This window comes from Haliotis rubra, unplaced genomic scaffold (assembly GCF_003918875.1).
Source record: "Haliotis rubra isolate DU_JTF1 unplaced genomic scaffold, ASM391887v1 Scf45, whole genome shotgun sequence".
Taxonomy (NCBI): Eukaryota; Metazoa; Mollusca; class Gastropoda; order Lepetellida; family Haliotidae; genus Haliotis; species Haliotis rubra.
The window spans coordinates 87182-112949 of NW_025767135.1; the positions used below are offsets into that span (position 1 = coordinate 87182).

A 25768-nucleotide genomic window follows, 5' to 3' on the forward strand; every position below is an offset into this window, starting at 1 on the left:
AACCATGAGTCTTGAACCACTACAATGCATATGTGTTTTATGATATGCTCAAAACATGATGTATTTGGTTGAAACAGTTGTTTATTTATTTATTTATTTAAATTTTTTTATTTATTTCTTTTTATTATTATTCAAATATTACAGAAAATGCATTTCATGTTTACAGTATTTTTCGATTCAAACATTTTTTGAAATATGGTGGAAGCCTGTATTCAACCTCAACATACACAACATATGAAAAAATTTTTTAGAAAGATGGGAAGAAAGGAGAGATGAGGAAAGAGATAAGAAAAGATGAAAGAGTGCAGAGTGCTTGGTTGAAACATTTTGTTTGGAAACTATTGGGTGTCATGATTGCTAGAACTATCAATGCGTTACCGATTTCTATGGCCACATGGAAATAGATTGACAGCAAAATATGGTTTGAAGTAGTTGACACTGATGATGTGCTGTGTTATTGTCAGTATTGAAAGTATTGATAGTATTGTTATTATTGACAGTATTAATAATACTGACAGTATATTTAGTATTGAGACTAAAAAAATGTATACAATAGTGTCAATGATAAAGTTATGCTTTCAGTTTGGTTAAACATATTAAAGACCCACTAAACTTTGTTTTTTGTTACTCTTTTAACCATTACATATGAAAGATTTGTGGTTAGTCTTATGCGGAACACCAAATTTATTCTTTAAAAACTTGTGGTTAATTAATACCGAGCGATTAAAAGTGGCCAAAAGTCGCTTGCTTCCTCGCCCGCCAATCCAAAACCACAGACAGGTTAATGCAACTCTGTCGCCAGAGCACTGCAGTGACGCCATATGAGGAACGCATTTTCAGTTAGTTGTATAGAAAGTGTGTAGCACGCTTCATCATTTTGTTGATTTCTCGACATGAACGGCATTTACATGCCTAATCGCTGCTTTGTCGTCAATTGCCCCTAGGGGTCGGGTGATGGTGTCACCATGCACAGATTTCCACAGGACCCCGCAGTTCGTATAAATGGGTTATGTTTGTGAGCGCTGTTTAGCTGCTGGAAGCCTGAAACGATATCTTACTTGTGTTCAGATCGCTTCACGGAAGTTAAAGAATCAAAACTACTTACTAGTTATAGTAAAATATGTATATGATTGATGACCATAAAGATTTTCCATAACACAACTTGTAACATAACGATTTCTTCCTCGAAGTGAGGTTGTGGTCGAAGTAACAATAATATTGTAAGTAGTATTATATTGACATCCAACCTTGCTGCCAGGAGAAATTGTTATGTTATACGCTATGTCATGCAAAATCCTATTGGCCATCAATAAAATACATATTTTATTACCAGTAGAAAGTAGTTTTGATTTTAACCTCGGTGAAAACAAACCTAAATAGCATTTATCCACAGACTTGGCGGATGTTCCCGACAGGGCTCGCCATTTTTGAAAATCGTAAAGTCTGTTAGAATTAATGAGATTATAGTTTGTTTTCATCAAGTTAGCAAATCAAAACTTCTTTCTACTCGTAATTAAATATGTATTGGAATCATAACCAAAAGGATTTTGCATGACACAACTTATAACATAACGATTTCTTCCACGGAAGCGAGGTGGGGGTCGAAGTCACAATACTGCGCGATACATTTCTTGCTACATTCACATGGTTAATGTCCACTCACCAGTATGTAGATACTAGTCAATGTGCGTCTTTATATTTGGTCTTATAATCCTAATTAGTTTATTATCATACTTTTATGCATTTTGAAACTAAATAACAAGCTGACGATCTGCTGATACTTATAGTGAATTTATAACAGAACTGTAATATCTAGACATTTTATAGTTTGCCAATGTGAATCATAATTCGCACACACACCCTAGTGTATGTTGTCTGTCTCATTACACTTCACGGCGAAAACAATGATTCTGTTGAATGCTACGACAAATGAATAAAAAACAAAATGCAAATATTAAAATTAAAACAGATTAAAGTTATAGGAACAATATCAGGCCATTACCTTGTTTGAGGAATGCATCCATCAATATCCACAAAACTGTTCCAAATGATGTGTCTTTTAACAGTTTAATATACGAAAAAGTGATAAATCTGTCTGTCTCATTACACTTCACGGCGAAAACAATGATTCTGTTGAATGCTACTAATAAAATGAATAAAAACAAAATGCAAATATTAAAATTAAAACAGATTAAAGTTATAGGAACAATATCAGGCCATTACCTTGTTTGAGGAATGTATCCATCAATATCCACAAAACTGTTCCAAATGATGTGTCTTTTAACAGTTTAATATACGAAAAGTGATAAATCTTTTCAGGTATTGGTGTATAGTCTCATTGGTCACCCAAGATAGCACACCTGGCAACTAATTGCATAATGTCCGCCTTTCATTAAAAACAGTAATTTAGTTAGCCAATAATGGGCAATCAATCAATGTATTGCCGGGTTAATCCTTTGAAAGAAGGACGTTGTTTTTACGCAGACACCGACACGGCAGAGTGTATTCAGTATAGATTAGTAAATCTACATACATAAACACTACCTTTGACAAATCCGGCTGTGTAAGATAAAAGTAATTAATCAATCAGCGTGTTATCGGTTAATCCTTTGATCGATGTTTATAATGTTGAATATTTACTCCAGACACAAGAAATGCCAAATGGGAACCTTTGTCGGGTAATCTAAGTGTGTTACCACTAATTATACCTGTTATAAATTCATTAACTGACCATCAAGTGAATGATGACAAATAACATGTGTAGGTTTATACCACCTAACACGGGTTACAACAAGGGAGTATTAATTGCTGTATTGCATGTGAAAACTTATGGGCCGACACTGTTTTGAGAATACAAACAGATTTTACATGACATGATTAAATATCGAGGTAAAAAAACACAGAAATGGGATCAATTTGGATCAGTCATTATACAGATAGGGCCTAACGACACCAATCAATTGTGACAGAAGCGTCTATGAAAACAAGTTGTAACTCGGAAACTAGGCAAAGCAGGAGACAAAATTAAATGCCAGTAGATTGTGAGAACATATAGCTTTCATTTTCCACAACAATTGTCACGATTTCAGGTTTATACAAGCCTGTAAACAAGATAATTTACCCCTAAAATGTAGATGAATTCTGCATCGGCCCTCAAAGCTATTCCTCATATGACGTCACAGAGTCGCGCCGCTCTGATTGGTTGAAATTTCGTTCGCGGGTGAGAATTGTGCACTGTTGTCAAAAAGGTCGATTTAAGTCTATTAAAGGTCGAAATGAGTAGTTTTAATGACGGGGTTTCATTTATAACGATGCCAGTTAGTGATTTATGTATTTTAACCCCCTAGGGTTTATGTGACCTTTAAGCTTTTGTGAAATACATGTAAGTTTGGTTTTAAAAACCATGTATACAGAGAAACCATGCATATTGTTTTAACCATGCATCTGTTTTAACAAATGTGTAACAGTTTATTCGAAAATTTATTCAAAGTTATGCTGCTCTTGTTGCAGTAACATAAAACAAATGTAAATATATTTCTTCAATTATTTTCAGAAAAGTTAACAAGGAGTGTTTCAAGTTTTTAAAGAATTTAAAGATGCTATTATTGGTCAGGATTTACCTTGAACAACCCAACTTAAAAAGGTTTCTAAAATATATGTATGTAAAAATACATCATTGCATGAACATAGAGATTTTTTCTGGGTTACATCTTCTTTTTATTCTCGAGTACAACGTTTCAGGGCTTGTTCTGGCCCCATCATCAGGTAATACTGAACAGTAACTGTTAACTCTGGCCGTGACGCCACAATAATAAAATTATGTACATCATTGCAGCTACCTGGCAGGAGTGGAAGCCAAACAAGAGCATATTCTGCTCACAATTGCGGACAATGTAAGTGAGGGGTGGAGAAGAGGTGGTGGAGGAGGGGCAGGGGTAAATCATGTCGTGAATTTTGTAAAATTTGTCACTATAAATATACTTTTGTCTTTTTCTGTGATCTGTTTGGTGTAGTAGCCTAGTGGTTAAACCATTTGTTTATATAATTCAAAACCACAATTTCGATTCACCAGATCATCACTATCTTGTGACATTCATATTCTTGTTAATCTTTGCCATGATATGGCGTGATATTGTTAAGGTGATGTAAAACCCTATTCACTCACTCAAGATAATCATATCTCCTCTATGACTCACTGCACAAACAAACTTGTGAAGATCCAGGTTAGGTTTGCTCTTCGTAAGAGGCAACTAACAGGATTGGGTGGTCAGGCTTGCTGACTTGGTTGACACACTATCAATTGTGTAGACTGATGCTCATGCTGTTGATCACTGGATAGTCTGGTCCGGTCCAGACTGAATTATTTACAAACCGCTGGAATATCGCTGAGTGCAGCATTAAGCAACAAACAAAACAAACACAACTCAACTGTCTTTCATTACAGACTGATCAGAATGCATCCATGTTAGCCCGCAGAATTCTTGATAAACATTTGGCTGAACAAAATGGAGGAAAGAGTGGTAAGTATTGACAAAGCCGTCTGTTTAGCCAATTTTATCCAATTAGTTATGTGAGCTTGTTAAAATCAGTTTATCTAGCACCTGGCTTTGGAACTGGTGGTTTTAGGGCAATTATCTCTCTAACATCATAGAAATGAGGAGAGTTTGATGGGATGTGTGCCATTGATTCTGTGTGTGTGTGCATATACATATATGTGTGTGTGTGTATTTGGGTGTGTGAGTATGTGTGTACAATAAATGTGTGTGTGGGGTGTGTGTATGTGTGAGCATGTGAATGCATGCTTTCATCAGAGACACAGAGTTATGGTAAATTCATTCACTCTTGTTTTGAATTCAATATCTTGCAGGGGAGATGACTCTTCCACGTTTTCTCATTGAATCAAAAGAAGTTATTCCACCACCATTGATAGCAGCAACTAGATATGATACAAATTTGGGCGCACAAATTCAATAATCATTGTTTATGTTACATTACTATAGTCCGTTTGGCTCAAAAGCGGACCGATGAATTGCAATCTAACTCGAAAACTAATAAACATAAAATACTCAATGAAACACTGATCATAATCAAAATATCAGACCAACTAGTGAGGTTTTTGCAGAATTTATGTCCTAAAAATAAAAAAGTTGTTTAACAAACTATCATTAAATATCGACACAGTTCACTATTTGTTACGAGGGAGGAGAGCAGAGAAAGGGACAGCCAGGTGTGTGAGAAAGGATGGAGACGGCACAGCACAGGTTAATGAATCAATAACGTTGTCGGCACTTTTGCTTTTCTAACAGTAATAAATAGTGAACTGTGTCAAATGTAATGATAGTTTGTTAGCATCTTTATGCCCTCGCCATATATGGGTAGGCATATAGGTTACCCTCGTGTCCGTCCGTCCGTCTCGAAAACAGGGAATGTATTCTATCCACTTCTCCACCATAACCGCCTGTGGAATTAAATAAACTTATACATGGGCTTTCTTGGGACTCTAATGGTGTGCATCTCATATTTTTATTTTTTATTTTATTGGTTTATTTTGTGTTTAGAGACATTTGAACTTAGGTACATTTTGCTTTTCATGATGATATTGTAATACATGAAGTTATCCACTGGCTCATAGAATTGATTCATATGTGTGTTTCATTGGGACACTCTGCATCTCATAGTTGCATAGATGTTTTGAATTTGAATAGACAGATGACTTACAGGTTGCTTGACTTGATAACGTTATTGTGTTTTCAACATTCAATATATTGCAGTGAGATGACTCTTCCACGCTTTTCTCATTGAATCACAATTTTTTCTTGTTTAAGTTTAGAACATAAATTCTGCAAACAAATCACAGAGTTGTCTGATGCATTATGATCAACTAGATATGATTTCCAGCTTTTGAGCCAACATAAACACATTACTACTGTTTTGTCTTTTGGAAATGTAGAGTGCTATTATTTTCCTCTTTTAACTATTGATGACATTTAAATCTGCTGAAAGGATATGTTTATATAAAACCAGATGAACTACAATGTCATGACTGTCTACCACATTTATGTCCATTAACTGCTATTTAGTATTTGAATGTTAGATGTTAGCTATCATACAGATTGTACAGATAACTGAAAATAATCATCATGAATTTTAGAAATCTGATGCATAATTGTGGAACAAATATCCTGGAATATAATTATCAATTTGCATTGTTTTTGTATATGGTGTTGATGGGTACTGATACAAGACAATTTGCATCTATTCAGTTCACAAGAGCACTGTGAGTAGCATGATGAAGGATCCCAACCTGATCGATGACCCAGTCCTGGCCAGGGAAGTGTTTGAAGTATGTATATGTATCATGTCAACTTTGTCTGTGACTGGTAAACTAATGCTTTGTCTCCTAAAATATGTAATTTTGGAAGAAATCAAATAACTCCATTTAAATTGAAAAAGGAGCCCAAGTGAGCTTTGCGATTCAGAAACTGAGTAAATCTAGATTTCAAGCTTTTGCATATTAAAAAGGTTGGGAAAATATTGTGGTTCAGGGACTGTGAGACAAACTTCTTGATTGGGAGAAAAGCAATCAAATTTTGTTTTCTAATAATTTTCAGTAATCATGTTTCTTAAGGGCATAAGGCACCATCGATATATTGGAATTTAATAGGGCTTACATATTTGGTGCATGTTTCATCTTAAATGACATTACCAGCTAGGTAGCTGAATCACATCTCTGTTGAAATGTAGGTGTTAGTGCTTATGTACTGGGGCCTGCAGGATCTTGAAATCAGAAATTCAGTATAAAAACTATATCATTATTTTGTCAAATATATTCAATAGAAGTATGGGACTGACATGATGTAGGATCTGTCTCACTTGTCAAGGCTGTTTTTTGTCTTTCAGTCTATTGTGTGTGATGACTACTATGGACCCTATGTGGAAAGTATTAAGCGGTATCCTTGACATTTTGCTTTAGGACTGCCCTCAGTCAGTGTATGAAATAAGCCAGAAACCAAGTCAGACATCAGGGCTGGTAACTTCAAAATGGTACCAGCCCCAAATGGATTTAAGCAGACCAGACACCAAGATATGATGAATTTTCTCAGATGTATGGGACATCTAAAAATATTTACCAGACCATCGGGCTTGCTTGCTGTAAAATTAGACCGTCCGTCAGAAATCTAGCCCGTCTTGGGCGGTCGGACGGGCCTTATTTCATACACTGCCTCAGTACATTAGAGTTACCTCCCCTGGGGCAACAAAAACAGCCTTTACACTTTGTCTGTGGTGTAACTTATGAAGATGATCTTTACTTTTTGTAGATATTTTTTATAAATATTCTTGTTTAGTTTGATGGGGTTCAACATAGTCAGTAGGTTTATTGAGAGTTACTATTTGTAAACAGTGAACGACAAATGTTTTTCAGTGTGTATATTTGATAGACATTTATGTTAAATGTTGATAAGGCAGACAAATATGCTTTCCAGGAAGATTCAATAATTTGTAACATTTGTAGCAGTCAATATTTAAAGTGAATAAAATGACTTGTTTCATTTTACCAAATCTTTTTGTAAAATAATTCAGTATGAAACTCATGATCTGACAGAGTGTATGATCCTTGATATGTCAAGCTCTGTTGGCCATGAATATGAATTCAAGCTAACAAAGACTTTGGATGAGCTCGGCCTGTCCTACATTGGTAAGATTCTTCTTCTGTCTTTGTGAGTTGTTGCTACAGTACAAAAACAATGACTGAAACCTAGAGTCTAAGTCACAGCAAATGTATGTAGTAAAACGTACTGGTAGTTGGCCATAGATCCTGCTGTGACAATAATATTAGCGTTGTCACATACAAATTCCAGACAATTAAATTTAGGTTTATGGCTGAGTGATTATGGAATGAATGTTTGCAACATATTAGTCAATATGTCTTTTAGTAAATAGAAGCAAATATCTACATTTCGTTTAGTGTGAAACAAATACCTTCAGACAGAGAGACTAGATTTATGTTGTCATACACAATTACTGTGAATTACAATTCAGTTACTGCTATATCTTGATGCCACATATTTGAAATTGCCAAGAGAATATTTGTGTAAGATGTTGTCTTCTTTACTGATATGATGCATGTCTGTACTAGATACAGTGCTTGACAGTACTGGTAATAATGTCTGCTAGTACTGGATACAGTGCATGTCAGTACAAGATACAATATACATTAGTACAAAATACAATACTTGTCAGTACAATGTTTTATTTTTCCTTATCCTGACTCATGCTCTTTTGCTTGTCTTCTTCTTCTTGCGAACATAGTGGAACACTTGTATCTCCTTATTTGAAGCCCCCTTCAAAATAAAATCACTAATTGGTACTCACCACGAGTTGCTCCCCTTTGTCTCCCCTGGCGGGAAAAGGTGTCGCCACCCTCTGGCCATGTGCTCCACTCTCTCCTTCTTCGCCCAGTGAGCAGGATGTGAGAGCGCCTTGTGTCTCCTTACACACATATCCTTTGATAATCTCTTAGTTTTTACCTCTCATAGGTTACTATAGAGGTATAGCTAGTATCCTTTACTATTTGTATTGATTAATTATCGTATTTCTACTGTTTATTCACGTGTATTCGCGGATTGTTCAGCTAGCTTTACGCTCATGAAAATCTGTACGATTTGTAGATTACGCTTTTCTGCCTCCGATCCACATGTAATATGCCCTAGTTGTTCTACCGTGCAGCGCTTAATTCACGCTGCAGTTACTGCATTAATTTATCTCATTCTGCATTTAATAAATATCATCTTTAAGGCCTTAAGACGCATGCAGATAGATCACGCATAAACAAGGGCAAAACATGGCAGAGAGTCCAGATATTCCTTCCAGTCAGCTGCTAGCGATCGACCCTCTCCGCCTGGTGTTCTGCTAGAGACCTCTGCGGCAGAGGAACGTGGACGAAGTCCGTTATTCTCAAGAAACGACCGGCCTCCCCAGACATCCCGCCATTGCAGACTAAGTCTAAGAGGGCCTCATCGCCGCCTCAACGCAGATTGAGGACACCCAGGCAGCGCAGACTTCCAAAGGGAAATCTCACGAAGACAGCAAGAACTTTCTCGCCGAGATCGTTCCAGCAGCAGAGTTGGGCCTCTACGATGATCAGCCGATAATCATCCCGACTTACGGCAGAAGAAGCGACCGGTGTCAGCGACTGTGACTTCTGCAGAGATCTCCATGCAGCCTGATGCCTCTACACACCGACGCGCCAGATCGCCATTGATGTGAACCCCATCATCGCAGAAAAGACGCTGACGACTTCGCCTACAGATCATCCCAGAAGACATGATGCGGCAGATTATGAACATCATGGAGGACCACTACAAACTGCGCAAGCAGGGTCCGAAAGCCAGCTGAAGGCTCCAACGTGAGACAGCACCCCAGAGGCACCCCCGTCAACGAAACGAGCAGCCAAGACGATGTCACCTTCAGCGAAGCGAAGTCCCGCACCACCTTGACGAAGGACCTAGATGTACAGCGCCGAAGGCCTTCGCGGCGGCGGGAGAGATCATCACCATCTTCGATTTCATCTCTAGATATGGACTCAGACCATCAGACATCACGGAAGCCTTCGCGAAGGTCATATCATCGATCCCCCGACCGACGCAAATGAAGCTTCGCTGCGAAGGCATTCGGCGACATATATGATTCCAGATCTTCATCGCCTAGAAGAACATCGAGGGACTGCCGGAAGAGCTTCGCGAAGCTTATCAACATTCACCTCACAAGTCTCCGAGAAGATCATCCCATAGACGATCTCCACTCCGCTCATCACCAGGTCGATCACCCATCAGATCTCCACATAGAGCCGCTAGCACAAGTCAACTAGATCGCCACAAACCTCATCAGATATACAGACAGCTACACGCAGTCCCAAGAGCATCTACAATTTATTAATGATGATGGTTTTGAGGATGATGGAGGAATCATATTTTCTGATGCAGAGATACGGGATATTGGATGGTCAATAACCTAGATCTCACATCACCATCTAAAAGTGGCAATACAGCTCAGACGTGATTTGATGAAGGAAGATGATCCAGATGCAATCACTCTACCCCGACATCGACCCGACAATGGCGCAGTGCCACAGAATCTAGATGCAGCTTTCCAGAAAGCTACGAAAGTGCAGATACCACATCTGCCCAACTTTCAAGCCAAGAAGTTCTCCACGCGATAACATGGACTCCTTCTACAAGGCCCAGGACATCGATGAGAACTATAAGATCATCAGCGATGTAAAGAACAAGATTTACAAGATGGATGATCGCAGTTGGCTCATATAGAAACCATGACGGGATCGTGATGTTCTTTGGGTTAAATAGATCTAGGGACGATCAATGAGACTCTTATTACTAGATTCCGGATTCCACGACGGAAGATGATAGAATGATTTATTCTGCCTTACTTATGCAAAAGAAAGATCAGCAGTTTTTAACGGATCATCTTACATCTGTTTCAGCAGCACTTCGACCTTAGCTTCGTCAGTCAAGGCCTCCTCGCCTCCCTGTAATTGGGGAGAACTTTACAGCCCCACTTTATACAGCCCCGTGGTCGACAACATCCATCTTTGACGGAGAAATCGACAAGGTCGCCAAGGAAGTCTCTAAGATTCCAGGGAAGTCCTTATGATTAGATCGATGGACACACTAGCCAGCGCCATTCGTCAGACTTCACAAAGATACTCAGGCAGATCTAAGTTCACGGGCCTACAAAGAGCAAGAGACAGGAAGATAGCCAGCTCTAGAGGTAAAAGATTCTTTTTGTCACGCCCATATGGCAACTATAGAGGAGGATCAGGAAGAGGCAGGACACCCAGAGGTTCCCGCAATTATAGACGCTGAAACACAGGTTCGAACGACTGGAGTCTTCCACCCCAGCCGTTCCAGTACAACCAGCTCAAGTGGGTGGACGCCTCCAACTACACTGGGAAAACTGGGGAATACTGCAAGACCCTTACGTCTCCAACATTATTCAACACGGATTTCGTATCCCTCTACAGGCCAAGCCTCCGCTGACAATCAAACCCCCCAAGTTCGATTTACAAAGCGCAACAACTACCAAAGATAAAGAGGCTGTTTCATCACTCCTATCCAAACAGGCCATAGAAGTAATAGATCAAGCAAACGTCCGAACCAGGTTTCTACTCCCCAGTTTTCCTAGTTCCCAAGAAAAACTCCACGGAGAAATACAGACTCATCTACAACATGAGCTTTTTCAACAAGAACTATCTACGCAAACCACCGAAGTTTCGCGATGATACATTTACCTCTCAGTTACGCCAGATGATTCGGCCCTATGGACTACATGGGCAGCATAGATCTACAGGATGCCTACTTGCACATCCCCATTCATCCCGATTCCAGGAAATACCTACGATTTACTCTAGAAGGGCTACATTACCAGTGGAAAGTACTCCATTCGAATATCATCAGCCCCTGGCTATTCACGAGGATAACGAAAACCGATTATCAAATTTCTACATCGTCAAGGGCTACGCAGTGCGCTTTTACCTCGACGACGGGATACAAGTAGATCAAGATCCACTGCGCCTCAAACTACAGTTAAATTACATCATAAAGCTACTAACACAACTAGGTTGGTTAGTAAACTTACGCAAAGTCGGACCTAGTACCATCGCAAGACCTACAGTTCCTAGGTATTCGATTCATCACAAATCGCATAACCGTATTATGGTACCAGAAGACCGTTGGCTCAAGATACAACAGACCATTCCACCAGCTCTACTCTCTCCGTTACCACTGCGACAATAATGGCAGAGCCTACTAGGTCTTCTCACATCAGCCCAAGACATGACTGTCACAGGCAGATTACAGTTACGTCCCCTACAGGTCCTCATCAACGCACATCTCAACGATGTACAACCATTCAGTCTACCAAAACATCTCAGACCACATCTACTATGGTGGACCAAGAAATCGAATGTCTGCGGCGGGATTTGTTTAGCAGCAGGAATACAAAACCCATCTGTATGTAGACGCCGTCACTCCAAGGTTGGGGAGCTCATCTCACCAACCACACGATATCAGGGTTATGGAATCAGCAAGAATGCAAACTCCATATAAACAGTCTAGAAATGAAAGCTGTAATCAACGCCATTCTACATTGGAGCACATTTCTACAAAATGCGCCACCTAATGATCCATACAGACAATTCGACAGTGGCGTTTCTACATAAACAAGCAAGGCTCAACGAAGTTCGATGAACCTTTTGAACCTAAGCTTTCAACTGTTCGATTTAATACAAGATCTAAATCTACATGTCAGAGCAGTGCACATTCCCGAGCCAGAAATATACTAGCAGACGCTTCTCTCTCGGCCTCATCTACCATCACCGACAGAGTGGATGATCAACAGGAAATTTTGCACAGATAATCAAGCAATTAGGGCGCTAATAGACCTATTCGCCACGCGATTCAACAATCAGCTACCGACATTCGCGTGTCACCAGTCCCAGACCCCCAAGCTTGGGCAACGGACTCTAAGTCTATCATGGGAAGGTCTCTCAATGCGCACGCGTTTCCGCCGCCAGCCAGCAATAATACCCAAGTATTACAGAAAATCAGACAAACACAGAGCCTACAACTCACTTTGGTCAGCGCCCTACTGGTCGGCCAGGAACGTTATTTTCCATACTAATTCAAGAAATCGGTCAACCAACACTGGAGCTACCCAAGCGGCCAAACCTGTTAATTCATCCTCACACCAAACAAGTGCACGGAAACCCAGCAATGTTCCAACTACACGTATGGACTGTATACAAATGTGTTTAAACAAGAGAGGATATTCTGCCAGGGCGGCAAAAGCAGTCACGCTTTTGCCTTTACGTTACTCAACTCGTGAACTTGTACGACGACAAGTGGCACAGTTTCGAAATTATGCAACAAAGAAAGGGTTTACAGCAAGAGAGGCTTCACAACCTCAAGTGGCAGACTATTTGTGTTACCTACGCCAAAACAAACATTTAAAAGGTTCAACGATATCAACATATCTTGCCGCTTAGCTCTGTAATCACCATGAGAACGGGTGTCAAGTTGACAAGATCTCCAGAGTTACTGGCCTTACTACGAGCTTTCCGATTGGAGGACCAAAAGCGGAAGTTCCACGCCCCAGCTTGGGATCTGAATGTAGTGTTACAACACCTCACGAAAGTGAGGTCTATGAACCTTTGGAATCGACAAACTTTGAATTTCTCTCACAGAAAACATTGTTTCTGCTATCGCTAGCCACAGCAGCAAGAATGTCTGAAATTCACGCTCTGGATTACGAGAGGATACAGTTTGATGACAATCATAACACAGCACCCTCGGATTAAGATGGGATTTCATTGCAAAAATCAACTGCCAGGTCAACCAGACAGATTATTCCACATCCCGCTATCCTCTATTCTCGATCACAAGATACACAAGACCTATCACTGTGTCCGGTAAGAGCTTAAAAGTTTATTTATACTTACTGACGATCCAAAACAAGGAGAAGATTTCTCAAACGTTTATTCATCCCCTTATCGCCACTTAATCAAACAGAAGTGTCACGGACCACAATATCTATTTGGATAAGGACTGTCATTCTCCTCGTGCCTACAAGGCAGCAGGCTTGGACCCACCAACAGCATCAAATCCACATGAGATCAGGGCACTGGCCTCTACCCTCTTCTACACGGTAACTGTTCCTTGAACACGATTATGGAAGGATGCTATTGGAAATCTAACATGGTATTTGCTAATCACTACCTAAGAGACATCACTACAGAAGATGTCTCTGGCATTCACCATTTCGGACCACTGGTCCTCGCTCAGCAACTGACAGTCCCTGAGGGCGTTAAAATATTATCCTCACAAGATTAATATGTACTTTATACATACTCATCTAGCTTATAACTCTACGGAGTTTTAGGGCTATGTATATATGTTCAGCTTAAGTATTCAACCTTAAGCATATACTTGGATATAGTCATTTCAGTGCCTCTATCAGAGTCACCTATATATATATATATATAATTTATATGTATTGTTCAATATATTCATAATGTAATTCCCCTTTAATGGCTTTATATAAACCTATGGTTTTTTTATACAGGAAACATCCTAAATCTAAGCCTTCATGAAGTTCCCGTGAGGGGATATTACAGTATATCTATACAAAATCACTAATTATAAATCCAAAGTATTCTGTTACCCACCTCCTGCTCCGTAGGATGCTACAAAAAGAGCATGAGTCAGGATAAGGAAAAATATGTAATTTTAGAGTAAAATTGATATTTTATACTTATCCTGACTCATGAGGTTAGCCTCCTCCCATCCTCCCACATAACACTTTGGATTTCCTGTAAATTCAAGTGTTGGGCTCGCTAAATCAGGAGAGAGTGGAGCACATGGCCAGAGGGTGGCGACACCTTTTCCCGCCAGGGGAGACAAAGGGGAGCAACTCGTGGTGAGTACCAATTAGTGATTTTATTTTGAAGGGGGCTTCAAATAAGGAGATACAAGTGTTCCACTATGTTCGCAAGAAGAAGAAGACAAGCAAAAGAGCATGAGTCAGGATAAGTATAAAATATCAATTTTACTCTAAAAATTACATCTTTGTACACAGAGGAAGACCAGATGAGGGAGCGAGGCTATGACAAAACTCCTGATGTCAAACTGGAGATTCCAATTGGTAAATCTTTACTCATCTGTCCCCGTATATGACTCCCAAGCTAAGATTAGGCCCACAAACTCAATAATTATCATACTAGTTGAATAAAGTATTAATGAAATAGAGCATTTTATATGAGTGCCCATGTCATACTATGTTTACGACACGAGTGCTGAAATGTTGGTATTTCCCGAGCGAGAGCGAGGGTAATACCGATATTCAGGCACTCGTGTCGTAAACATAGTATGATATGTTCACGAATATTATATTCTATTTATTACCGAAGTCGTCAAATTGAGGAAGATAAACCCAAATCTACTGTCAAACATAGGTTGGCTACCCGCCATCGCCACCTGTAGAATGCAACGTCATTGAAGACATGTGATGTCATAGCATTGTTCATGACGTCACGTCACTATGACAAAGTGATATTTTGCCCTAGGGCATCGTATGAAAAATATTAACGCCAATTTTTTCGCCCTCATAGGTAATAATACAAAATATGACATGGCTGCATTATGTTGACAGTTGGTGATGAAGTGTGTGGATAGTGGCGATGTATGGCTTGGATTATAGTTGATGATGAAGGGCATGGATAGTGGTGATGTATGGCGTGGATTATAGTTGGTGATGAAGGGTGTGGATAGTGGTGATGTATGGCGTAGATTATAGTTGGTGATGAAGGGCATGGATAGTGGTGATGTATGGCATGGATTATAGTTGGTGATGAAGGGCATGGATAGTGGTGATGTATGGCGTGGATTATAGTTGGTGATGAAGGGCATGGATAGTGGTGATGTATGGCGTGGATTATAGTTGGTGATGAAGGGTGTGGATAGTGGTGATGTATGATGTGGATTATAGTTGGTGATGAAGGGCATGGATAGTGGTGATGTATGTTGTGGATTATAGTTGTTGATGAAGGGCATGGATAGTGGTGATGTATGGCATGGATTATAGTTGGTGATGAAGGGCATGGATAGTGGTGATGTATGTTGTGGATTATAGTTGGTGATGAAGGGTGTGGATAGTGGTGATGTATGATGTGGATTATAGTTGGTGATGAAGGGCATGGATAGTGGTGATGTATGTTGTGGATTATAGTTGTTGATGAAGGGCATGGATAGTGGTGATGTATTGCGTGGATTATAGTTGGTGATGAAGGGCATGGATAGTGGTGATGTATGTTGTGGATTATAGTTGTTGATGAAGGGCATGGATAGTGGTGATGTATGGCATGGATTATAGTTGGTGATGAAGGGCATGGATAGTGGTGATGTATGTTGTGGATTATAGTTGTTGATGAAGGGCATGGATAGTGGTGATGTATGGCATGGATTATAGTTGGTGATGAAGGGCATGGATAGTGGTGATGTATGGCGTGGATTATAGTTGGTGATGAAGGGTGTGGATAGTGGTGATGTATGATGTGGATTATAGTTGGTGATGAAGGGCATGGATAGTGGTGATGTATGTTGTGGATTATAGTTGTTGATGAAGGGCATGGATAGTGGTGATGTATTATGCGGATTATAGTTGGTGATGAAGGGCATGGATAGTGGTGATGTATGTTGTGGATTATAGTTGTTGATGAAGGGCATGGATAGTGGTGATGTATGGCATGGATTATAGTTGGTGATGAAGGGCATGGATAGTGGTGATGTATGATGTGGATTATAGTTGGTGATGAAGGGCATGGATATAGTGGTGATGTATGGCGGATTATAGTTGGTGATGAAGGGTGTGGATAGTGGTGATGTATGATGTGGATTATAGTTGGTGATGAAGGGTGTGGATAGTGGTGATGTATGATGTGGATTATAGTTGGTGATGAAGGGCATGGATAGTGGTGATGTATGTTGTGGATTATAGTTGTTGATGAAGGGCATGGATAGTGGTGATGTATGGCATGGATTATAGTTGGTGATGAAGGGCATGGATAGTGGTGATGTATGTTGTGGATTATAGTTGGTGATGAAGGGTGTGGATAGTGGTGATGTATGGCATGGATTATAGTTGGTGATGAAGGGCATGGATAGTGGTGATGTATGGCATGGATTATAGTTGGTGATGAAGGGCATGGATAGTGGTGATGTATGATGTGGATTATAGTTGGTGATGAAGGGCGTGGATAGTTGCTCTTGCTATGAACCACTGGTTTGCCTCTCACAGACACAGGTTTCAATATCTTCAAAGCTTTTGCACCATTATTTGCTTATGGAATGTGAAATATACATTGTTTCCAGCTGTCGATGGACATATTGTGAACTGGGTAGAGAGCAAGGCATCGTTTGGAGATGAGATGAGTCATCGAGGTTACCTGAAGGACCAGTTCTGGGCCTACTGGAATAGGTATGTTTATCATCTGCAGGAAACAATCAGCTTGTATGCTATTGCTGTTATTTATAATTCCTCAACTCAGTGTGCTGGTTCTTGTGAACAGGATCCTATTTTGATACAGCTTGTGATGAATATGCTGGACCTTAGTCATCCCTCTTCCCAGAGTGGGAGATGCAAGCAAGTATGGCCCTGTGATTTAACAATGTTTAAAGGACCCCAGTGCAATGTTTTGTTTGTTGGGACTACCAGAAACCTGTGATTGTGAGTTAAGATCTTGGATTCTCCAGTGTCTGGGTTTGTCTGCATCATGTCCATGTTCATGAGATTGATTCAAGTAATAAACATCTAAAACCTCCATTGCTTATGCCCAAACCTGCCACACTATCACTTAAATTCACTCACTCACTCACTCACTCACTCACACGAGTGGTACAGGCACTATAATTCACTTTGCACTGTTACACATCATAGGAGTGCATAATCTTATGAGCTGAATTGCCCTGATCATATTTCTTCTTCTGATTATTCCATTTTGAAACTGCTGTTACCCATATTTTACAGATTTGGCCCTGGCATGGTGATCTACTGGTTTGGATTTATTGAGGAACTGGATGTGAACCAGGACAAAGGAATCATTCTGAGAGACAGTTTCCCAGAAAACATTGTTAAAATGAATCCTCTGCTCAAACAGGAAGTCACAGGGCAGGGAAAGTGATGAGAGTTATCTCCCTTACAAAAATGTAACTGTGATGAATTGGTGTGACAATTTATTCTTATACACTGAATTGTTAAATTTGATGAAGTACAGAAATATAATGAAAATTTATTTGTCCAGATGTTCTGTAAATAAGCCCAAACAAGTTGACTTCACAACAAGGGGAGAAGGAAAGTTGTTTTGTAACATAACTGAAAACATACTTTGTAAATGAAGTGAAAATAGTATTTGCAAAACATTGGCGTTTTATTAATTCATATCACATGAACAATAATTCATATTACACTTTTTACAAATATGTACAAAATAACATAGAACTGGAGCTATATCCTTGTTTGTCAATATTAAACAAAACTTGATCAACTTCATTAGCTAGAAACAGCACATTACTTTTAGTGTTATACTGGTTTTTCCTTTTGTAAACAAAAATAATAATACTAAATATTGACATACCATATTCACCATAATAAGTGCTCTAAGTGCCCTGCTCTAATTGCTCTAATGAGATGTCCCACACAAACGTTCAGACCAACCTAAAAGTAATCTTTCTTTTAATTAAATGCATCCTGTTATAACTGTACATTTATGACAGTCTACATTTTTGGGGGTATAATGCAGATAGTTTCAGGAGGTGCAGGAGAGCAATATAATTGTCTGGTAACTGTTATTGAAAATCATTTATGTCTATTGACATTGAGAAGTTTGATCACAACTGCTTGATCTAGGCAAGAAATTTAACCCAGTTACTAACTGCCCCTTCAATATTCTTATTACCCAGGGCACATATTATGGTGAATATGACAATTGACAAGTGGGTCATTACTGTAAGTACTTCCTTCTCAGTGTATATTTAAGGATTTAAAATGACCGCTGTTGGCCAGACAAGACAAGGACATGGTTATTCAGACAGGATATACACTTGAAACTTTGAGATCTGAACATCAACAGGATCAGAGAAATTGTCACAATGTTGTGTTGACTGTAACGCAATCAGTTAGATATTTGACACGTATTCATTGATTGACTGTTCGTTGACACTTGAGATCATACATCCTGACATTCACACTTCTTCATATTTCTGGACACACAGTTTGATAGCATATCAATAAATTATCAGCCATACAAAACACAACCTTACAAATCAAGGTACAATCTGCATTAAAAACAGGAAGTGTAAATATTGGCCATGTTGTATAGAACTGTATGTTGGACCTGAACAAGGCATCCCCATCACTTCTTTCGTGATGCCCTCTTGGACGTCTTCTGTGACCTCAACCTTCCGGCAGGACTTGGAGACTTGCTGCCGGTACGGCGCGTCTTCTTCTTCTCCACCTCCTGGACATGCACGTGGTAGTTGGGGAACTGTTTAGCGTACTCCTCCAGGAGGGGCATGTACTGGAAGGTGGGGGTTGGAGTGGAGGACCTGTCCCCGGGGCTCAGTTCGTTGTCCGAGACCACCTCCTTCTGGACCAGGATGTAGGTGGTGTGGGAGACCAAGAACTTGGTGGCGTACTCGTTCTTGTGGAGGTCCAGATCTTTCACCAGACCTGGAATGAACACAAGCAAGAATATATGACATTACTCACAGCAAGTGTGCTCCAAATCTCCAAAGATTGTTTGAAAGATTATGCCAAAAAGCAACTAAACAATATTTTCTTAGATGTTATCTGAAACAAGATTATGTAGCTAAGATAAAGCTGTAAGTCAGTGAAGTTATTGATAATATAAAGCTCACTATAAATGCTCCATGGCTAGAAAATATCAGGATTGTTGCTAAGTGGACATGTCTTACTGCAAAATCAGATCCTGAAGTGGATGGTTTCTAACACTGATTTTAATATATTAATCAGAACTGGTTCTGAGAGACCAGTGATCATAATCGGTGTGAAGTGGGTTTGAGGTGAGGTGAAATTGGGTTTAACGTCGTGCTTGAGAATATTTCGCTCATATGACGACGTGCATGCGTGTGTATGTGTGGCTGCTTGTACTAGCCCAGACTTAAGCTGGTTTTATAGTGCTAGCCCACTGAGATACCATGCCGCAGTGAAGCATGAATACCCCACTCACACACATTATACTGACTCCGAGCCGACCAGTCCTTGTTGTACCCATTAATGCCGAGCGCCAGGCAGGGACCAACAAGTACTATATATCTTAACGTCTTTTGGTATGACGCGGTCGGGGAAGAATTGGGTTTGAACACCCTTTTGGTGATCCTGATAGACTAATGGGTGACTGGCACAAGTGTGAGTTTGATTTTACGCAGCTTTCAGCAATATTTCAGCAATATCATGGCAGGGGACACCAGAAACCAGAATATTGCTATTTTGAGTCCTATTCCAAATCATAAACTCACACACATTTGACATAAAATATTTCTGTATTGTGACAAGATATGTTTGCAAGTATGAAATTTTCAGTCAAAGGTACTTTATCAGGTCTGATTATATGCATCACAGCATAAGCATGAAAATATTCCTTGATCTTATAGTTCATGTGGAAAGATATTACACATCTTGTCGACAACAATTAACTTGCTGCCATATATCAACAGTTCCATGTAAATCCCATAAATATATGTACAGGTGCCCATTACAAATTGTTCCATGTAAATTAATGGCCTGTCATTGGTTCGATTGGTGTTAGGGAGATCTAAGCACTAAACTGAAATATGATCCTGACAGAAAAGGGTGAGTGTCGCTTAAAGGCTTGGTTATATAATTCAGTCTACTTGTATGTTCATGCATGCCGGTTAATCTCGTTGTGCTATGCTACCTCATGGCCTTGGCGACTGCCTAACAAGCACTTGTTTGTTGTCTTGCATGCACAGCGTTGTTGTGTTAGATAATAGCTTCATTGTCGGCAGATGTCGACAACGTGACAACGTTCATACAATCCACTTTAATGTTGTCAAATCAGAGGAGATTGTTTGCTATATTTCCCAGTAGTACAGGAAATAGAATTTGGTACTGATTTTCATGAAAGCAGCTTTTCCAATATGTCACACTCTGAACATGATGGATGGCCTTTACATGACGAAACAAGACAGGCACATACGTTGGTATTTTGCTCTTGATCAATTTGTTTTGTTTTGTTTCGTTTTTGGTCTTGCGAGTATGAAGGATCGTATTGGCTAAATATTGTGCGAAGTCCACTGTCACTGAAATGTGATATACTGTTGTACATAAATAACACTTGTTTGACAGAATCTGGTCTGGAGAAAGTGACTGAGTTTAGTGTTACGCCGCACTCAGCAATATTCCAGCTATATGGCGGCGGTCTGTAAATAATCGAGTCTGGACCAGACAATCCAGTGATCAACGACATGAGCATCGATCTGCGCAATTGGGAACCGATGACATGTGTCAACCAAGTCAGCGAGCCTGACCACCCGATCCCGTTAGTCGTCTCTTACGACAAGCATGGGTTACTGAAGATCAATATTCGAACCCGGACCTTCTCTGGTAGAATCTTGTCTGGAGTTCTAAGGATACGCCAAGTTGCATTTGTAGTTACATGCGAACATTTTGTTCATATTCGTCACCCAGAACGTGAACTTATGGAAGCGAATTAGAGCCACAGTCTAAACGTTTTTATGATATACGTAGAAAATATTTTCATCTTCGTAGATGATACTTACATTTACGTAGAAGATACTTGCATATACAAACATCTGCGTACAGTGTACTTTCATCTACGTAAAGTTACGTTCTTCCAAACAGAAGATACTTTCATATAGGTTGAAGATACAAACATCTACGTACAGTGTACTTTCATCTACGTAAAGTTACGTTCTTCGAAACAGAAGATACTTTCATATAGGTTGAAGATACAAACATCTACGTACAGTGTACTTTCATCTACGTAAAGTTACGTTCTTCCAAACAGAAGATACTTTCATATAGGTTGAAGATACAAACATCTACGTACAGTGTACTTTCATCTACGTAAAGTTACGTTCTTCCAAACAGAAGATACTTTCATATAGGTTGAAGATACAAACATCTACGTACAGTGTACTTTCATCTACGTACTTCGAAACAGAAGATACTTTCATATAGGTTGAAGATACAAACATCTACGTACAGTGTACTTTCATCTTCGTAGAGTTAAGTTCTTCCAAATAGAAGATACTTTCATTATCATATAGGATATAGTGGTGCGTATCCTTACTGAGACCGTCATATTGTGATGTGAAGTTACGACCGTAGCTTGATTTAGTTATATTGTTAGATGTTATTGTTGGAATTTATTATTGAGATACCAATTTGTTTGACTGAACAAACGATGGATATAATTTATTCGTTTTATTCACGTGTATATGAAAGTAACATCTTCGTAGATGTTAATGTTTAAAATGTGAGGATGTTAAAAAAGCACAGACTGTGGCACTAATAGACTTCCATATGAACATGACCCGAACCACCACGGGACTGCGTCTCCAATAACCCGATCATCAATCACCTATACAGTTGTATTTGCTTCTACCACTGAACCCTGACACTGCCTCAAGTAGAGACAAATATGCTGTCTGGCTCAGGAAAGCCTTGTGTTAACACATTAACCTTGTATTCATGCTTCTTAAGTGCTTCTAAATGGCAGACATGGATGTGTTTGAAGTTCCAATATTATTTCCAAACAGCGGAAGATATGGCATTCTCCGGGAGATTTTAACAATAGCAGATCGTCTATCTATTAACTCAAGGTCTAACAGTGAGCAACAAGAGCCTTGCCGCCAATGTGGTTGGTGTAAGTTGATATGGCGGTGGGGGTGCCGGAACGGAATAACAATAGACTCGCGATTTCATCTAATTCACGTGAGGCACGTAGACTTGCTAATGAGAACAGGAAATAGAAACTTAACTTAACCTTTTTCAAATTTTTAATTTTGTTTGTTGTTGTTGTCTTTGCCACCGCCCCTGGAGAATGCGTTCATTGGTGAGATGCTAGAAGACTTGGGCAGGTGATGAAAATCCATTTCTGGATTGCCTGGTATACAGTGAGTGAGTGAGTATAGTTTGACGTTGTTTGCAATATTTCAATATTGTTCCATACTTACATATTTACAGACCACTGTCATACAACTTGAGTGAGTGAGTGAAGTATTACGCCACTTTTAGCAATATTCCAGCAATATCACGGCGGGGGACACCAGAAATGGGCTTCACATTGTACCCATGTGGGAAATCGAACCCGGGTCTTCGGCATGACGAGCGAACACTTTAACCACTAGGCTACCCCACCGCCGCTCTGGTATACAGATCTATACCATAGTTGGAATATTGCTGATAACAAACAAACACAAATCGTGTTGTTAAAGCCAGTGAATGGGAACCAGTCTCAGTAACGTGGCGTGTAATTGCTGTCAAATGGCACAGTCTCAAGGTCTTCCCGAGGCAAGGGAGATAACTGATGGTGGGTTCTTATGCTTCAAGTTACTTGTTTCCCTGCTCCAGGTTCGAGTCTGTACAGGCCTTGTTGTATACAGCTCGAACGATACTGACTGGCGATAAATGACACCGACTTTTTTCAAAACTCACACTTTGATAAGGATCACAAAATTCACAACATTACGTAGATTTATAATTTGAAATTGTATCCATTTAAAACTGGATAAATAATAATATGGTAACCCCTCTTTAGGCAAACAGTCACTTTACTCTAACATTAAGCACTTGATACATGAGTAACTATAAAAATGGTTTTCATGCCACCAATCAACCATTTTGCAAATCATGGAACGAGTCATTGAGAAATTAACAACACCTGTCAATAGCAGGTATGGGATCCACAAGATGCCATGACATATTGAAACAAAGGAACCATGCTTACAATAAGCCTAGATATTTAAACCAAATTTGTCCCCATATCATAGTTTTCTGTTAAATCCATGATTTGATCATTAGCAAAGTGTGAATAGTATATTTGGATGCCTTCGTGCCCCAGTTCGAGTGGTGACGTCACAAAACTGTTCTTACCCGTAATCTCTACGTGTATGAAGTATATATGTTACAGTCAATGTGTAAAATTGGGCATTTTGTAAATTGCCTGATTCTCTCCTTCAATTTACAAATTGCCTGAAAGGTTAGTCGATTTATTTGACAGATTGTCAGTTTCAATGGTTTTGGGGAGGAGGCCCCTATGAAGTGAAACAATAGATTAATTAAGTCATGTTTATCACCCTCATCCATTGTGATTCTTGATGTTTGGTGCACCCTAGATTCTGCAGAGTGACAACGGAAGTGAGTTCACTGTAAAGGTCATCACACACACTGACACACATTTTACACATTGAGTCAATGACTGTAACATACAGTACAACCAGAAATTATTGAGAATTTAAGACTGTAATTTTTTTAAATTTTCACTCATTACTCGCGTATTAAATGTGAATATTAGCAGAACATAACTCCAGATTCAAAGACAGTTGAACAGTAAGTATTTTGTCAAGTCACCATGGGCAGCAATGCAGGCTTCAATGCGGCGGGGCATACTACTGATCAAAGAAGTTAGAAAGTCGTGGTCCATGCTGTCCCAATATCGGACCACCTCTTCTTTCATTTCAGCAATATTTGTCAGATGTTTCTTATTGACTCTTTCCTTCATAAGTCCCCAAACATTTTCTATTGGATTTAGGTCAGGGCTATAGCTGGCCGATCAAATAATGTCATATTTTGGGTCCGAAACCAGGCCTGTGAATGCTTTGAACGATGTTTTGGGTCGTTGTCCTGTTTCGAAAATCCAAACATTTCCATAGAAAACGTGAGCAGATGGAAGTAAATGTCCTTCGAGAATATCTGTGCACCGCTCACTGTTCATATTCCCTTCCAATACACAGAGGGGCGTTGCCCCTAACACAGATATGCCATCCCACACGTTAAATTTCGGACTGTACTTTGGGCGCTGATACAAAGGTTTTTCAGTTTGTTTGGTCCAGAATTTCAGTGTATTAGGAAACAGCCACACAGAACTTTCATCTGAGAAAATCACATTGTCCCAGTTAAAATTTCTATGCTGTAAGCACCAGTTCAACCTTCGCTCCTTTTGTTCAGGTTTCATGATCGGTGATGGAATTCCTCGACTTTTCTGCCAGCCCACTGCATGCAGCTCAGTTCTAATTGTCTCCTTACAGACAGCCACAGTTCCTCTATCAATCTATCTACCAGCCTTAAGTTTTCTAAACCCCTTCGTTTCTTTTTAGAAACAAGAATACCAAGCCGCCTCCTGTCACAGACAATCAATTGTCTGGGCCTACCTGGTGTTCAATGCCATATCCATTTGCAATATTTTTCAAAACACGATAAACAGTGGACAAAGGGATGCCTGTTCTACTTGAAATCACTTTAGCTGATCTGATGTCCTTGTTATAATACTCTAAAATCAACTTCCTCTTCTCTAAATCATCCATACTGAGGATCACTGAAAATGTCGTCTGCTAGCAATTAAACAAAGGGGGATAACTCTTCACAAACTAATGAAAAAGGATTAACGGAGTTACTTGCACTTGATAGCTGGTCAAGGTTGTTTATACTAGAAATCCAATTCAACATATTCCTAAAATTCTCAATAATTTCTGCTCATACTATACATATTTGAGAAGCATATTTTAGTTGTATTCATTATGCATTAGAAAATTAGGACCCATGTTTTGGACCAACGATCGGAGGAGGATTCTGATCTCTACATATGGCCAATGTCCATTTGTACACACCACCTGCCTAAAACATGTCCTTATCTGTCTATAGAAATTTATTATTACCAGAGCTCCTACAACTTCATAATGAACATATAGGGGTTGAGACGTTCACATTGTTTACCTCTATTCCGCGCCGTCACAAAGCACTCCCACTGTTCAGATCAGTACATGTGGACATGGCTATGAATAAACACTTTCACAAAGCGCAAGGGTAGGTTAGATGTGAAATGGCCAATTTATTAAGCCCTTTGTAATCCCGAAATATGCGGGAGTGGTTATTTATGTCCGATCGACCTCCCGTGGTTTCAAAAACATTTCTG

The 25768-nt window shown here is 39.6% G+C and overlaps 2 protein-coding genes across 2 annotated transcripts in view; one reads left to right on the forward strand and one right to left on the reverse strand.

Moving 5' to 3' along the window:
* On the forward strand, nucleotides 1–17990 carry LOC124289849 (CDAN1-interacting nuclease 1-like). The gene is made up of 9 exons (XM_046726525.1): nucleotides 1–28; nucleotides 3836–3893; nucleotides 4445–4520; nucleotides 6264–6343; nucleotides 6901–6950; nucleotides 7629–7696; nucleotides 14653–14718; nucleotides 16944–17049; nucleotides 17599–17990. Exons 3-9 carry the CDS (start codon nucleotides 4463–4465, stop codon nucleotides 17750–17752), a joined length of 582 nt encoding a protein of 193 aa, XP_046582481.1. The 5' UTR covers nucleotides 1–28; nucleotides 3836–3893; nucleotides 4445–4462; the 3' UTR covers nucleotides 17753–17990.
* Nucleotides 17980–25768, reverse strand: part of LOC124289850 (uncharacterized protein CXorf65-like) — a 17266-nt gene continuing 9477 nt past the window's right edge. The window contains exon 2 of the mRNA XM_046726526.1: nucleotides 17980–19299. Within this exon, the coding sequence (XP_046582482.1) occupies nucleotides 18983–19299 (317 nt within the window). The 3' untranslated portion in view covers nucleotides 17980–18982. The remainder of the gene's footprint in view (nucleotides 19300–25768) is intronic.

Coding starts and splice junctions, on each gene's coding strand:
- LOC124289849 (XM_046726525.1), top strand. CDS start 4,463: ATGTTAGCCCGCAGAATTCTTGATAAACATTTGGCTGAACAAAATGGA. Junction 6,344..6,900: donor TGGCCAGGGAAGTGTTTGAA/GTATGTATATGT, acceptor TTTGTCTTTCAG/TCTATTGTGTGTGATGACTA. Junction 7,697..14,652: donor GCTCGGCCTGTCCTACATTG/GTAAGATTCTTC, acceptor CTTTGTACACAG/AGGAAGACCAGATGAGGGAG.